The 14125-nt window shown below is 41.2% G+C and overlaps 1 protein-coding gene across 1 annotated transcript in view; it reads right to left on the reverse strand.

Moving 5' to 3' along the window:
• The window catches only part of ITGAV (integrin subunit alpha V), an 82288-nt gene extending 74640 nt beyond the window's left edge, over positions 1–7648 (reverse strand). The window contains exon 1 of the mRNA XM_026696940.2: positions 7125–7648. Coding sequence (XP_026552725.1) covers positions 7125–7276 — 152 coding nt within the window. The 5' untranslated portion in view covers positions 7277–7648. The remainder of the gene's footprint in view (positions 1–7124) is intronic.
• Between the last annotated feature and the right edge of the window lie 6477 nt (positions 7649–14125).

Below are 14125 nucleotides of genomic sequence, written 5' to 3' on the forward strand. Positions count from 1 at the left end.
AAATAAATATGTTTCAGAAAAATGAAACAAGGATTTTCATATAAGTAAATACTTATTTAATTACCGTGTTTCTCATAAAATAAGGCCGGGCCTTATTTTTTTTGGAGCCCCGAAAAAACGGCTAGGCCATCATTTTGGGGGTGACTTAATTCCCCCCCTTTCATGCTCATCTAGAGTGCCCCGCGGGCAGCCTCGCCACCAGCCACTCCTAATGGGTGATCATGGCGAAGCGCAGAGAGTTCCCTACTCCCACCAAACACCTTTGCTGCAGACCCAAGACCTCTGGGACCTGCCGCTGTTGCTTTCCCTTCTGCCCATTCCGCCGCCACTTTTGGAGCTGCCGCTTCCGTGTTTGGAGCTGCTGCCATGTTTGGAGTGCCGCCACCATTTGGAGCACCGCCACCACGTTTGGAGCTGCCGCTTCTGCGTTTGGAGCACTGCCACTGTTTGGAGCACCACCACTATTTGGAGCGCCGCCGCTACTCCAAATACGGCGGCAGCTCCAAATGTGGCGGCGGCACTCCAAACACGGCAGCAGCTCCAAACGTGGGGGCAGTGCTCCAAGTGGCGGTGGCACTCCAAACACGGCGGCAGCTCCAAACACGGAAGCAGCAGCTCCAAATGTGGCAGCGGTGCTCCAAATGGCGGCAGCACTCCAAACATGGCGGCAGCTCCAAACATGGAAGCGGAAGCTCCAAATGTGGCGGCAGCACTCCAAACATGGTGGCAGCTCCAAACACAGAAGTGGCAGCTCCAAACGTGGCGGCAGAATGGGCAGAAGGGAAAGCAACAGCAGCAGGTGCCAGAGGTCTTGGGTCTGCAGCAAAGGTGTTTGGTGGGAGTAGGGAGCTCACTGCGCTTCACCGTGATCACCCGTTAGGAGTGGCTGGTGACGAGGAATTGCTGCCCGTGAGGCGCTCCTAACAGCAAGCCCCCCCACCCTTCCCCCCATTTTGCATGTTTTAAACTAGGCCTAAATTTGGGGGGAGGGGCTTAATTTGATTTTATGCCTAGAAAACATGCTGGGTCTTCCTATTGGTGGAGTCCGTATTGTTGGAGAAACAGGGTATATAACATTCCAGATCATCATATTTCTAAATATTTTACATATATTGTAGTTATGCTGCCAGGAATTCTTGGGTAGTCAGTAGTAAAACTACTTTGATAAATAAAATGAGAAACAATCAGAATAGAGCAGAAGCAGTTAGCTATTTAATAGTTGGGGATAAATTACAGTACTTAATGTTTAGGAGGCCAAATGTTATAACAATCAACATGATGTCACATCACTACTGGATAGAGGCAGAAATTTCCAGCTATCATTTTCTATAGTTTTATGGATTTTTCAATGTTTTTTTAAAGGTTTGGCTAACTTATGTGGACATTTACACACTTATCTTTTCCATTTCCTGCTGCAAATAATAAGGAATTCTAGTCTTTTGATTTCAAAATACAATTTCTGAGACCAAGTGCATTCAAGGGGTAGATATTTTATTTGTTCATTTGTTTGTTTATATGCTTCCCATCTCACAGAAATATGAATTTGTGTGATATATAGATATGGCCCCATATCCACACTCTGGGGATGCTGGCTTTTATAGATTTTACTGAAGGATTGGCTCATGCTTTTGGGGTTGTTTTAAATCCTTGCACAATACAGTGTTTCTACAATAATCTACAATAATCACCATGCACAGAATCCCTCTGTTTAAAGGTATCATGTCAAAAGTTAGGGAGAAAATATTGACCAGATTACCTCAGTGAATCATGGCTACCAATTTTTTAAAAAAAGGCAAAAATATTACCCTGAAATGAAACAGAAAAACCTTCAGAGATTTTTTTTTTTTTGGTTAGGCATGCCTTTGTTAGAACAAGCCAAAAGGTCACAAACAACACACAAGGTTTTGAGCTCTCTAGACTCCATTGGGATTGGGAAAGAAGCAAAGACATTCCAACATGACCAGTGAAATTGATTGGACAGCTCATCTGAGAGCACCTCTGAACCAGTGAAGGCACTGGTTATTTACTTCATTTATAATTATATTTCCCAGGAACAAGAGCTGGGTCAGACATTTTCTGCTTCTGGAGGAAAAAGCTGATACCTTCCTTTGACCCCACTTTACATAAATAAGCCCATTGGATCTGTGACAAAAGTCATCTCATCATCAGGCTCAGTAACATTACCACAGAAATGGTAGCTAGCTAGTATTTCTCTTTCAGGGCCCTCACTATTTATCCAGATATAAAGGGGAGCTATTTTTGGGTCAGCACCAAATAGTAAGCCTCCAGATCTTTTAAATTATATATATGGGGACAGCGCTTTCCTATATCTTAGGGAGCAGAATATTTTGGCTCAGTTTCCTTAAAGAGATTGAACATTAAAAACTGGCAATATGAGAGTATTTTAAGGTGGTGATAGGCTAACTTAAAACAACTTGGGAAAGGTTTTTTTTTTTTTTTTTTCATATAAATTTTATTGAATTTACAATTAAAAAAATAACATAACAACATTACATAAGAAACAGAGAGAGAAAAAGAAGAAAGAAAGAAGAGAAAGAGAGAGGAAAAAGAAAAAAAACGCCGGTCTTGCGACGAAAAGGAGAAGAAGAAGTATAAAAGAGAGAAAAACAAAAACAAAAACAGAGACGGAAGAAAAAGAAAATACGTTAAAACCAGACAAATATTCTTTTGACAGTCTACAAGATCCAATTCTCCTACCTTACTTTAAATATACACATCTTATCGCTATTTATGGATATTTATGCTTATTTATGCTCATTAAACAGTTTATCTCTGATATAACCAATTATACCATGCATTCCAATTATTATCAAATGCTGAAGACTCTTTATTTTTAAGAGCTATGGTTAAATTGTCCATTTCTGCGCAGTCACATATTTTCTGAATGACCAATTGATCTGTAGGTAAACGGGATGATTTCCAGCACTGGGCAAATGCTAATCTGGCCGCAGTTAGAATATGAATTATTATGTATTTCGCCTTTTTAGGAAAATGTTTATCAGAGATCCCTAGTAGGAAGAACTCTGGTTTGTATTCAATTTGATCTTTGGTTATCTCCTCCAGCCATTTTCTAATTTTTTGCCAGTATTTCTGGGCTTCTTTACAGGTCCACCACATATGAAAGTAGGTTCCCTCTATGTTTTTACATTTCCAACATTTTGGACTAGAGTTTGGGTTCATTTTCGCTAACCTCGAAGGGGGTAAGTGCCATCTATATAACATTTTATACATATTTTCTTTGTACGCCGCAGATTTCGTAATCTTAATGATTCTATTCCAGATCTTTTCCCATTCTGTTAATGTAATGCTTCTTCCAATATTCCTACTCCACATTATCATGTTCCCTTTCACTATCTCTTGCTCTAATTCCACCTCCAATAAATATTTATAAAATTTAGAAATATTCTTTTATTTGATCCTAATAAGATTTTATCTAAGTGTTGTAATTTGCTATAAATTCCAAACTCTTTGATATCTTGTTTGTATCTACTATGGATTTGTATATATAACCACTGATCAATTTTAAATCCCTGTTCCTGTAAGTCCTGTCGAGTTCTTAGTTTCCCTAAAGGATCTAATAAATCTTTATATTTAGTCATTTTTGTTATATCCAAATTGTTGGGATGAACCATTGCCTCCATTGTTGAAAGCCAAATCGAATTTTTAAATAATGTTTTTTACATATTTTTTTCCAATTAGTTAATAGTGAATCTCTAATAAGATGTCTATGAAAGTACGCCTGTTTAGTTTTCCCCACATCCCATAGAAATGCGTGCCATCCTCTCTGAAGGTCGTGCCCTTCCAAGGCTAGAGTTCTTTATTCCGTAAATTGACCCAGTCTTTTAACCATAGTAAGTTGGCTGCCCAATAATATAATTCCCAGTTTGGAAGCGCTAGCCCACCTCTACTTTTTGCATCTTGTAAGGCCTTAATACTGATTCTAGCTTTTTTCCCTTGCCAAATAAATTTAAGAGTTACCTTATTTATATCATCAAAAAAAATTTTTGGTAATTTTATTGGGATTGTCTGGAATAAGTAAAGGAGTTTTGGTAAAATGTTCATTTTGATTGTGGCAATCCTGCCCAGTAAAGAAAGCTGCAACTTATTCCAGGATTCTAGATCTTTCTTAATTTGCTGTAACAGTTTATCATAATTATTCTCTTTGAGTGATTTACTATGTGGTGTTAACCATATGCCTAAATATTTGACCTTTTTTGTTACCTGTATCCCCATGGTTTTTTCTAATTCTTTCCTCTGGTTCTCTGTTAGATTTTTAGTCAGTAATTTCGTCTTATTTCTGTTGATCTTTAGTCCTGCTACTGAACCATATTGTTCTAGTTCGGGAAAGGTTTTTTAATGGAGTGAGCTTAGTTCCCTAATACGTTTATTATTTCTTCTGGTATGCTACCTGAATAAAGGTATAATAATACTTAATAAAAGACCAGCAACATAGTAGTTCACTGGGTTGTCTGAACCAAGCCATTTTGGTTTATCAACCAACTGTTTATGGTTTAGTGCTTGATGAGCCAGACTACTTGTGTTTGATTCTGTGAATCACAGCTTAATATGTGTGGACCTATTTCTGGTATCAATGCATGTTTGGACAGAGGCCCAGTTATTGAGAGGCAATAAAATTTTGCTTTTATCAATCAAAGAAAATCCCAAGAAAGTCCAGTTGCCTTTTGGGAAAAAGCAACTTTGGGCTTTGGATGATTGAGAGTCTCCACAGACAGGGACATTTATGTATTTCAGTTTTTTCCTTTTTAATGCTCAACGGTATTTTCTGAAAACATATAAAACAAAGGAAAATCCCCTAGGATCAGTAAGATTTAAATATAATATTGCACTTAGGACTTTTCCCCACTTCCATCTAATAATGGCACAAACACGATTGGTAACATATTTTTTTTCTGCCCTATCTCTATGAGGATGCATACATCCCATTCCCAACCCATGAGTAAGGTCTTCAGCTGTATAAATAGTAGCTTCTTCTTATTCTGTCAAGATCCTAGAGAAGCTTTAAGGTATAGGCATTGTCACTTATTGCCTTGGAGAGAAATCAGGTGACTGCATGAGCACAGGTAGAATAGGACTCAGCAATGGAGACAATCATTGTTGGGCTGCTGCTGCTGCTGCTGTGTTTTGTTTTGCTCTTTGCTGACTCAGAGACTGTATTTGGACTCAACAACCAGGCAAAACTCTTAGAAATGCAGCTTTAGGCTAAAAGTTACTCCTAGAATACTTTGGAGGGGATATTGGACAGCAAATCATATTGTATGACCACACCAGTAAGTGGAGTCATTGCACACATAAACATAATTACACTCAAAGTATTACTCAGAGTTAAAGTCTCCACTTCAAACACTGAACTAGAAAGAAAGTTCTATTCAAATCAAAAGACTATTCCAAGGGGCACAAGAAGTTAGCAGTAATTATGGAAACAGAAGCCTAAGGAAAATATCTCATTTATTCCTGGGACGTCCTCTTCTCCACTTCCCCATCACTTTGAACCTTTTGCCATAATCAAAATGAAGCACTGTCAAATAAATTAGAATTTACTGGCTTTGAGTGAAAACAATGTTCAGGGAGACACCAGCTTTATAAACTGAAATAGGTTTTTTTGATATATGTATACAGAATTTACATGATTCCTGTCAAAGGTCAGCTGTTCAAAGAAGTATTACTGAAAACCAGTTCTATTCATGAAGTATTCTTTTTTATTTTCAAAGGCCTTTTTATTTTTCCTTGTTTAAGAGCTTATTGCTTGTTTTCAGTTTACAATGAAGCACAAAATGTATTATTATTTCATCCATAGAATCAATATAAGTAGGTGAATCATCTAATCTACAGGAATTGCAACCCTGTCCTAGCCTCAGATACCCACATTCTTGTTTTCTTTTTCAAAACTAAGCATCTGGTCCTTTAGGGTTTGTTGTCACATCCCAAAGCATACAGTAAATTGTATACAAATTATTATGAAGAAAAAGAGCTTTTGAATGTAACTAAAGGCAGTAGAGCAAAACATGAGCTACTCTACTTTTCTTCTAGGAGTTTTACAGCATCCAATCACTCTTCACCGAAGCACAGCTATCTTTTTCAACTACAAAGACTATTTGTTCTACCAACTGGATAAGATTTCAATCTACAAAGAAGAGTATTTGGATTTTACCAAATCCTTTTATTTGTGCTTCTCCAATAAGGGGAAGGGAAGCCTGCATCCCCATACCATTTACCTGGGAGAAAACTCAATTGAAATCAGTGGGATTACAGTACTTTAGCCTCCATCCCAAACAGAGCAGTGCTCATCCTTAAGGCTGAAATACAGTTCCACTCAAAATGTAGGCAAGGATCTTAATGAAAGGTAAGGAAAGGTTAATCTGGTTTGGCAAGGAAGGCACTTGATTTCAGGGGAATCCAGGTAGTGCTCGACTTACAACAATTCATCTCCTGACCATTCAAAGTTACAGCAGCACTGAAAAGAAGTGCTGTTGAAAAAAAGCACTTATGAGCATTTTTCACACTTACGACTGTCCCAGCATCCCCATGGTCATGTGATTTACATTCAGATATTTGAAACCGACTCCCAATTATGACCCTTGCAGCACCCTTGAATCATGTGGTCCTCTTTTGAGCCCTTCTGAAAAGGAAAGTCCATGGGGAAGCCCGATTCACTTAACGACCATGTGATTAATGTTTAAAAACGGCACCGATTCACTTAACAAATGTGGCGAGAAAAGTCGTAACATGGAGCAAATCCACCTTAACCTATTTGTCATGCAATGACATACATTTTGGGTCCATGGGGGTCATAATGGCAAATCGTAAAAAATCTATATCTCTCTTGCCGATTTTGCTAACCTAAATTGCCCGGCAATTCTTTTCAAAGGTGGATCCTATCCAAGCGCAGCCGCGCTCAAAAGAAGGACCGAAGCGGACCCAGTTTAGTTCCTCAGAACAACTTTCCTGGGATTTCACCCAAAAGTTTTCTGGCGCCCACCGCCTATAAAATATACTAAAAAGAACGAGCTCTGGGAACCGGCGGAGATATTTTAGCGTTTGCAGCGGCGCTTTGGAAGGACGCGCCTGACAAGAAAGAGACTTACGAAGAACGGTCGGGGGCGAAGAAATCCACCGCGAAGCCGAAGTAACTGCCGTCGGAGCCCGCGTATACAGTCGGGCTATCCGCGTCCAGGTTGAAGGCGTACCCCGGCGCTACAAGGCGACCGGCGAAGAATAACAGATAGAGCGCGACCATGGTGAGCTCAGGAATGCCCAGCTGATGCCACAGGGAGGGAGTGTGTGCGAGAGAGAGAGAGTGTGTGTGTGTGTGTGTGTGAGAGAGAGAGAGAGAGAGAGAGAGAGATTTTCTCCGATTTGATTGCCGCCCGTCTATCCGATGCCCACAGCAGTGGAGGAGAAAAGTGGCCGTGGCAACGCCGAGCAGTGGCGTTGTAGGAGGGTGGGTGGAAACCCACAAGAAGGCGTCCTCAGACAGACTGCATAATACTCCCAGCCAGCCGGGTTCAAGCACTTCCTTTTTTGTTTTCTTCCCTGTTTTCCCCCGGACGGGTACGAGGACGTGGGCGGAGAAATCAGCAACCGCCAGCCTAGCGCGCTCGATCCGCCCCCTTCGTTTTTTTTTTTTTTTTCCCAAAGAGAGGAGGAGGAGGAGGGGAAAAGAAAGCGAAGGAACGAGAGGCGTCGCGGCCGACGAAAGGGGACGGGCGCCCGCTGGTGCCGGACAGGGGTGGGGGGGGAGGAGAGCTGGCTGGGGTCACTCTGAGGTGCTTTAAAAAAATACGATATATACACTCCGGGAAGAGGTGGTCTTGGACTAGGCTTTACGTTGGGTGGGGGTGGAGGAAGTCTCCAGGATGGCTTGGCCGAAGAGCTGCGCGCTTTTAAACAATGCTATTAATAATTCGGGGGTGGATGGAGCGTTGCAGATTATGAGCGCGATCTAGGCAGGCGCGGGCCTGGAAAGCGGACATGCCGAATTGGCTGTGATGTAGAGCCCCAGGGTGGTCGGCGTAAAGGTGGTGGTGGGGATGCGGGTGGAGGTGAGGGGACATTGTGCGCTCGATCCTCAGCCAGGCCACCGGTGGGGATAGTTGGTGGACGTCTCGTCGCCCTAGGAAGCGCCTTGGGGATGAGGAGTCTTCTCCAGGGGTTTGCTTATTTCTCCAACCCTGCCCTTTCATGCGACTTCTACGTGCGCAAAGGCATACGCGGGAACGCGAATTGCAAAATTCGCAGAGATATAGTCACTTCTGCCTTCTTAGCGTTCAACGTGGGGAGTTCCTTTTCGCCACCCGACAAGTCGGGTTTAAATCCAGATCTTTGGTAAATTATTAAGGGCTGGGACCCCCCCCCCCCAAACGTCTACAATGAAAGGGTGAGTCATAAGAGTGGAGACACTTCCTCGGTGGCTTAAATATTTAAAGAGGCCAGCAAGTGGGGCCAAAAAGGAATCGTGTTTTTTTAAAGAAGAAAGTTGCTTAGACCTCTATGGAGCCCCAAGAGTGTTTTTTCCAGGTGCTTTAGACTTTTTGGGGTAATTAGTTTTCTGATGAGCTCCCTATTGTGCATGAATCTCCACAGCAAATTATTCTTGTAGTTTGATGAGTTTCTTTTTATGTTTGCTGAAGTCAGTTGAAACTGAAAATACAATTATTAACAAAGCACTCTGTCACACATTGTTTGCTAGGAAACGTGATAATATGTACCAAGAGTCAGAAAGGCCATCCTACTATCTCCAATCCAAGGCCATGCAACTACCGCTTCATGTGCTTCCTATCTTTGGGATAAGTGAGAACATAGGGATTGTTTTAATCATACTTTCCTGAGAACTTAAATAAATCCAATGGAGTTCAATGGAATTTACTTCTCACTCAACATGGGAAACTGCTGTAGTGCAGGCCAGCCATTCCTTTCAATATTGCCTATTTCGACATAGTTTATATATGCAAAGGTCTTTTTTTCCCCTATCAATTACATAAAATTATTTTAATTGGAAATGCCAGGGATTTTCTACTTGCTAAGAATGCTTTGCTTGACCTCTAGACTATATACCTCCCAATTAATTTATTTAGTACTTGGCAATAGGACCATTTCAATTTAAATACTTACCCAACTTGGCATCTTCTATATGTTTTGGATTGTAATTCCAATAATACCCAGTAAAGTAATTTTGGAGATACAGTACAGGAATACAGTGTTTGGAAATAGGGTTTGTAGTGAAATGGTCTGTGGTGGGATTTTGTTGTTATTGCAGATTATTATTTAGCCCTATAAATCTTTGAGCTAGTCACTGGCTAGTTCACACATCATGTTACTTATGTGATTTTATTGGATTAACTATAAACTCCTTTAGCACCATGACAACTATCAGTGTCTCATAGAACAGTGGTAAAGATAAAGTGAGGGGTAGAGTTCAGAGGAACAAGAGAATATCATAACAAATGAAATTATTGATGCTTTTCAGCACTTGAGTGATGGGCACTCAGTTGAGTTTTCAAACAGTATAAATCAGTAGTGTGATGGGGTTGCAAAAAAACAAAAGGAAGATGCAATTTTAGGCTGCATCGACAAAAGTATGCTTTCCAAATCATCTATGGAGATTCTCAGTCATCCAGGTCAGGGTTGTTCCAAAGGTGCTTTTTTTTTTTTTTCAAGAGGCAACTGGACTTCCTGGTTTTTCTTGAAAGAAGTTTTCCTTCTCATCCAAGAAGCTTCTTCAGCTCTGACTAGATGGTAGAGAATGGAAGGATTTATACTCCTTGCAGACAGCTGGTCATTTGCATTCTAATTGAGGTCATCTGGAGGTTTATCTGGTCATCAGGGTCACCTGAGTGGTGCAAATTGGTGTGGAGCCTTCTTGGAACTGTTGATTGTGTATAGACTGGAGATAGATTATATCATAAGTCCGTTGAAAGAGGGCTGTTCAATTTTGACATAGATGGCCTCTTTCCAAATCACTGTATCCTTTGGATACACTCCATCTGAAGTATTGTGCACTACACTTTTAAGAAGATTCAGAGAAATTGGAAAGGTTCGGAGAAGGGCAAGAATAGGGATTAGAGAACTAGAGTCATGTGAAGAAAGGCAGAAAAGATGAGCATGTTTAGTTTGGAAAAATATGACTTGGGGCAGCAGTTCCCAACCTTTTGGGCACCAGGGACTAGTTCCATGGAGAGAGGTTTTTCTGTGGACTGGAGGGGGCATGGTTTCACATTCTGCCTGAATCCTGCAAATAGGACTTGTTTGCGAGGACAGGTTGCTGGCATGCCGTGGACGAGTGCCAGTCCATGGACTGGGGGTTGGGGACATATGACAGCATTCTTCAAATTACTTAGAAGTTTTCATAAAGAAAACATATCATTTTTTTTGTTTCTCATTTCAGAGTTCAGAACAAGGAATAATGAAATTGAATCACAGGAAAGCAAGTGTTGATTTCTATTGAATTCTAGAAAAAATAGTCCTAGCAATCAATGCAATGTATTGTTGGAACCCAATTACTGAGTGGAGTGCTTGGCTTCCTTCGCTAGATGTGTGCTAACAATGGTTAGATGGCCCTATGCCTGGCATCATGAAAGCCAGCTGAGTGACCTTGAGCCAGTCACTCTCCCTCAGCCCAATTCACCTCATAGGGTTGTTGTGCGGAAAATAGGGGGAAGGAGACTAAATCACTAGACTATTAAGTGAAGTATGTATGTATATTGCTTTTGTAAATATCAGAAAATATTATGTACTTAGAAAATCTTAAAATTAAGAGTGGGTTTTCCTGTGCAGCTTTCAATTTCCAATGGCAGCTTCTCTGTTCATATAAATGTCTTACTTCTATTATACATAAAAGCAAAGTTCCATAAGTTGTTTCCATTTATTTGTTTCCATTAAGCCTAAAAGAAAAATCTCTGGCCAACAATGTTGTTAAATGGTCTTGTATTTGCTTAAATTTGCATAAGACTTTGTGAGAAGGCTGTGTTTTGAGTTTACTTTCAGTTTGAACTACTGTAGTTCTTTGTCAAGCAGCTGCTTATTTGTACAATTTGTTTTCTTTCCAAACATTATTTCCCCTATGTTACTTATCTTTTGATACTTGTCACAAGCAGCTGATTTCATTGAAGCAGTTGTTTGCTGAGTCAGTGAAACCACTGCCTACTCATTTCCCACCCAATTTAGTCACCATTATCCTGGAAAAGAATTCATAGAACTGTTACTGTATGGACTCCTTACACATTAAAAATATTCTAGCCATCTGTTTGGGTTTGAGCCAGCCATTCCTGTGTGGGTATGTCTGTCCAGCCTAATATTTTAAAACTCTTAGTCTATATTCCCTGCTCATGCTAAGCAATCACTTGTTTAAATCATGTTTTTATTGACCAAATTACATTTAGTGGGGTTCAAAGGTTAAATAACCAGGTGAAGACATTTTGACTTGACACAATGTATGAAAATAATCACAGTAATAAGAAATCTGTTGAAAATCTCAGAAGAGTTTATTTTTTCCTAATATTTTATATTTTTTCTGCATTTGAAACTACCAAAAATGATCTCTAACCATAAGTCCCAAACCATAAGTCCCAAATAATAGCTTAGTGAATTGTTTGAATCAGGTCTTAAAAGTTACTACATTTAAGTATGGCAAACACTGCTGGTGTAACCTAATGGGACATAACCTAAGTGAAGAGGTTTTGTTTCTAAAAAAGTAAATGCTAAATTGGCTTTTGGCAAAGGAATAGGTAGATATTACTGGTAGTCACCTGAATTACCCTATTGGGGCCAGGGATCCCTTTATTTTTGCCACTATACCCATTGATGAGAATTTGTGTCTTAACAAAGAGTGATCCCAAGGCTGGAGTGGAAAAATTCAGGATTGGTTGGAGTTTATGCAGTTCACCAATCTTCTCTTGCTATTCCTAAAAAAAAAAACCACATTGTGAGAAACCAGAGGTTTTTGGCTACAGTATGTTATTTCATTTAGTGAGTTTGGGTGATGGTGGATAAGAAGCAAACATGTTGCCTTCAGCCTTCAAAGATGTATAAAGCACCAGATGTGTAAAGCACCCCTTCCATTCCTTCCATAGTCATTTTTAGAATATAGTCCCTGCCATAACATGCCAAGCCTGGTGTGTTGCTCAAATTGAGGGAAATTGCACATATCTGTCTAGACAAACAGGACACGATTTATTTCTAGTCCTTTGCTCCTGTGTCTGAATTAACACTAGTCCTGCTCCCTGAGTTTGGGGAATGATTACCTAAATTTGATAGGTAAGTGATTAACAAAATATTAGTAATACCTGTTTCAGTCTGGACAGAGAAAAACAATGTGGTTAAATACAGCTCTTGTAAGCAACCAATTTTATATCAAAGAACCATAGTTGTAAAATCACATTTTTAGTGCAATTTGCTCTAAGGCTAAAAAATGAGTCAATATGGTTGAAATCTCCTTCCTGACAATAAAATGTGCTGAGATACTTATATTTGTTCTTTGTTCTGTTTCCCACTCAACAGAGGCCACCAGAAGTAATATCCAAAAGCATGACTGATGCTTTTTCTGTCCCTTATCTGAGACGTAAACCTGACTGGAAAGGGCGTTGGTACTTACCTGATACGCCCGTTCTCTGTGAGCTGTTCAGAGCATCCAGAAGTGGGAGGTGCTTCAGTCTCTTCTGGAAAGGCTGGGCTTAAAACTCCGGGACACTCCTCCTCCTCGACAGGACACCTCCCCAGCGTCCCCCAGTTTTGCGAAGACTGAGTGCCAAAGTCCGGAACTCACCACCTAATCTAGATCCCTGACCGGAACGGAACCCCACCAGACGGAAAGCAATGGGTGGGGCGGGATGCTCTTCACAGCTCACAGAGAACGGGCGTAACAGGTAAGTATCAATGCCCTTTCTCCCATGAGCTGTTCAGAGCATCCAGAAGTGGCACATACCAAAGCTTGGCTTAGGGAGGGACTCCGTCTGGATCGAAATCCATTCCTAAACTCTATGGACCCTCTGCAGGGCTCTTCTGCCGAATGAAGCGTCCGCTGAGGCATAGACATCAATTTTATAATTTCTGACAAAGGGCGATGGTGAAGCCCAAGTTGCCCTCTGCAAATTTCATCTATGGAAGCCCGTGTGGCCCATGCTGCTGATGTTGCCGCACTCCTTGTTGAGTGGGCTGCAATGCCCTTAGGAACTGAGATGGACTGGCATTCGTAACTTTTAGCTATGCTGGCTCTCAACCATCTACCAATGGTCGTCAACGACACCTTGTGTCCTAAAGTAGATGGGTTGAAGGATAGGAATAGAGCCTCAGATTTTCAAAATGCCACCGTGCGGTCTAGATAGATGCTTAACGCCCTTCGAACATCAAGTCGATGCCATTGATGCTCCAGTCTATGAGATGGTTTCAGACAAAAATTTGGAAGCACCAACTCTTGTGCCCTGTGGAAGACTGAATTTACTTTAGGGGTGAACGATGGACCTAATCTGAGAACCACTCTGTCCGCATGAAACACACACAGGTCCTTTCTCATCGACAGTGCTGCCAGTTCGGAAATCCTCCTTGCTGATGTGATCGCAATTAAGAAGACCACCTTATATGTCAGGTATTTGAGCCTAGCGGTTCTTAAAGGCTCGAATGGGCCAATTGTAAGTGCAGTTAACCTTGTTGAGCTCCCAAGTGGGATAGCAATGAATTACAGGAGGTCGTAAGTTTGCAGCACCCTTAAGAAAGCTGCGGACATGTGGATGGTGCACTATGGAACACCCCAGGATATCACCTAGGCTAAGGCCGCCACCTGTCTGCATGAAGTATTTGGAGATAGGCCCTTGGTCAACCCCTCCTGTAAAAAGTCCAATAATTGTCCTACAGATGGGGCGGTTGGGTTGATCTTAGACCCCTGACACCAGCGACAGAAAGCGGATGTAGCCTCACATATACGATTTGTAGTGGACCGTCTGGATGCTTGTATGGTGGCAATGGCATCCTCTGAAATCTGTTGGGTCCTTAAACGGCTCTGCTGAACCTCCATACGGCTAGGCTGAGCCATTGTAGGTCCGGGTGAAGTACTGGCCCTTGCAAGAGGGAAACCCTCAACGGTGGAATTTTCCAA

Source organism: Pseudonaja textilis, chromosome 1, assembly GCF_049901715.1.
Source record: "Pseudonaja textilis isolate UNSWEBS1 chromosome 1, rPseTex1.2, whole genome shotgun sequence".
NCBI classification, from domain to species: domain Eukaryota; kingdom Metazoa; phylum Chordata; class Lepidosauria; order Squamata; family Elapidae; genus Pseudonaja; species Pseudonaja textilis.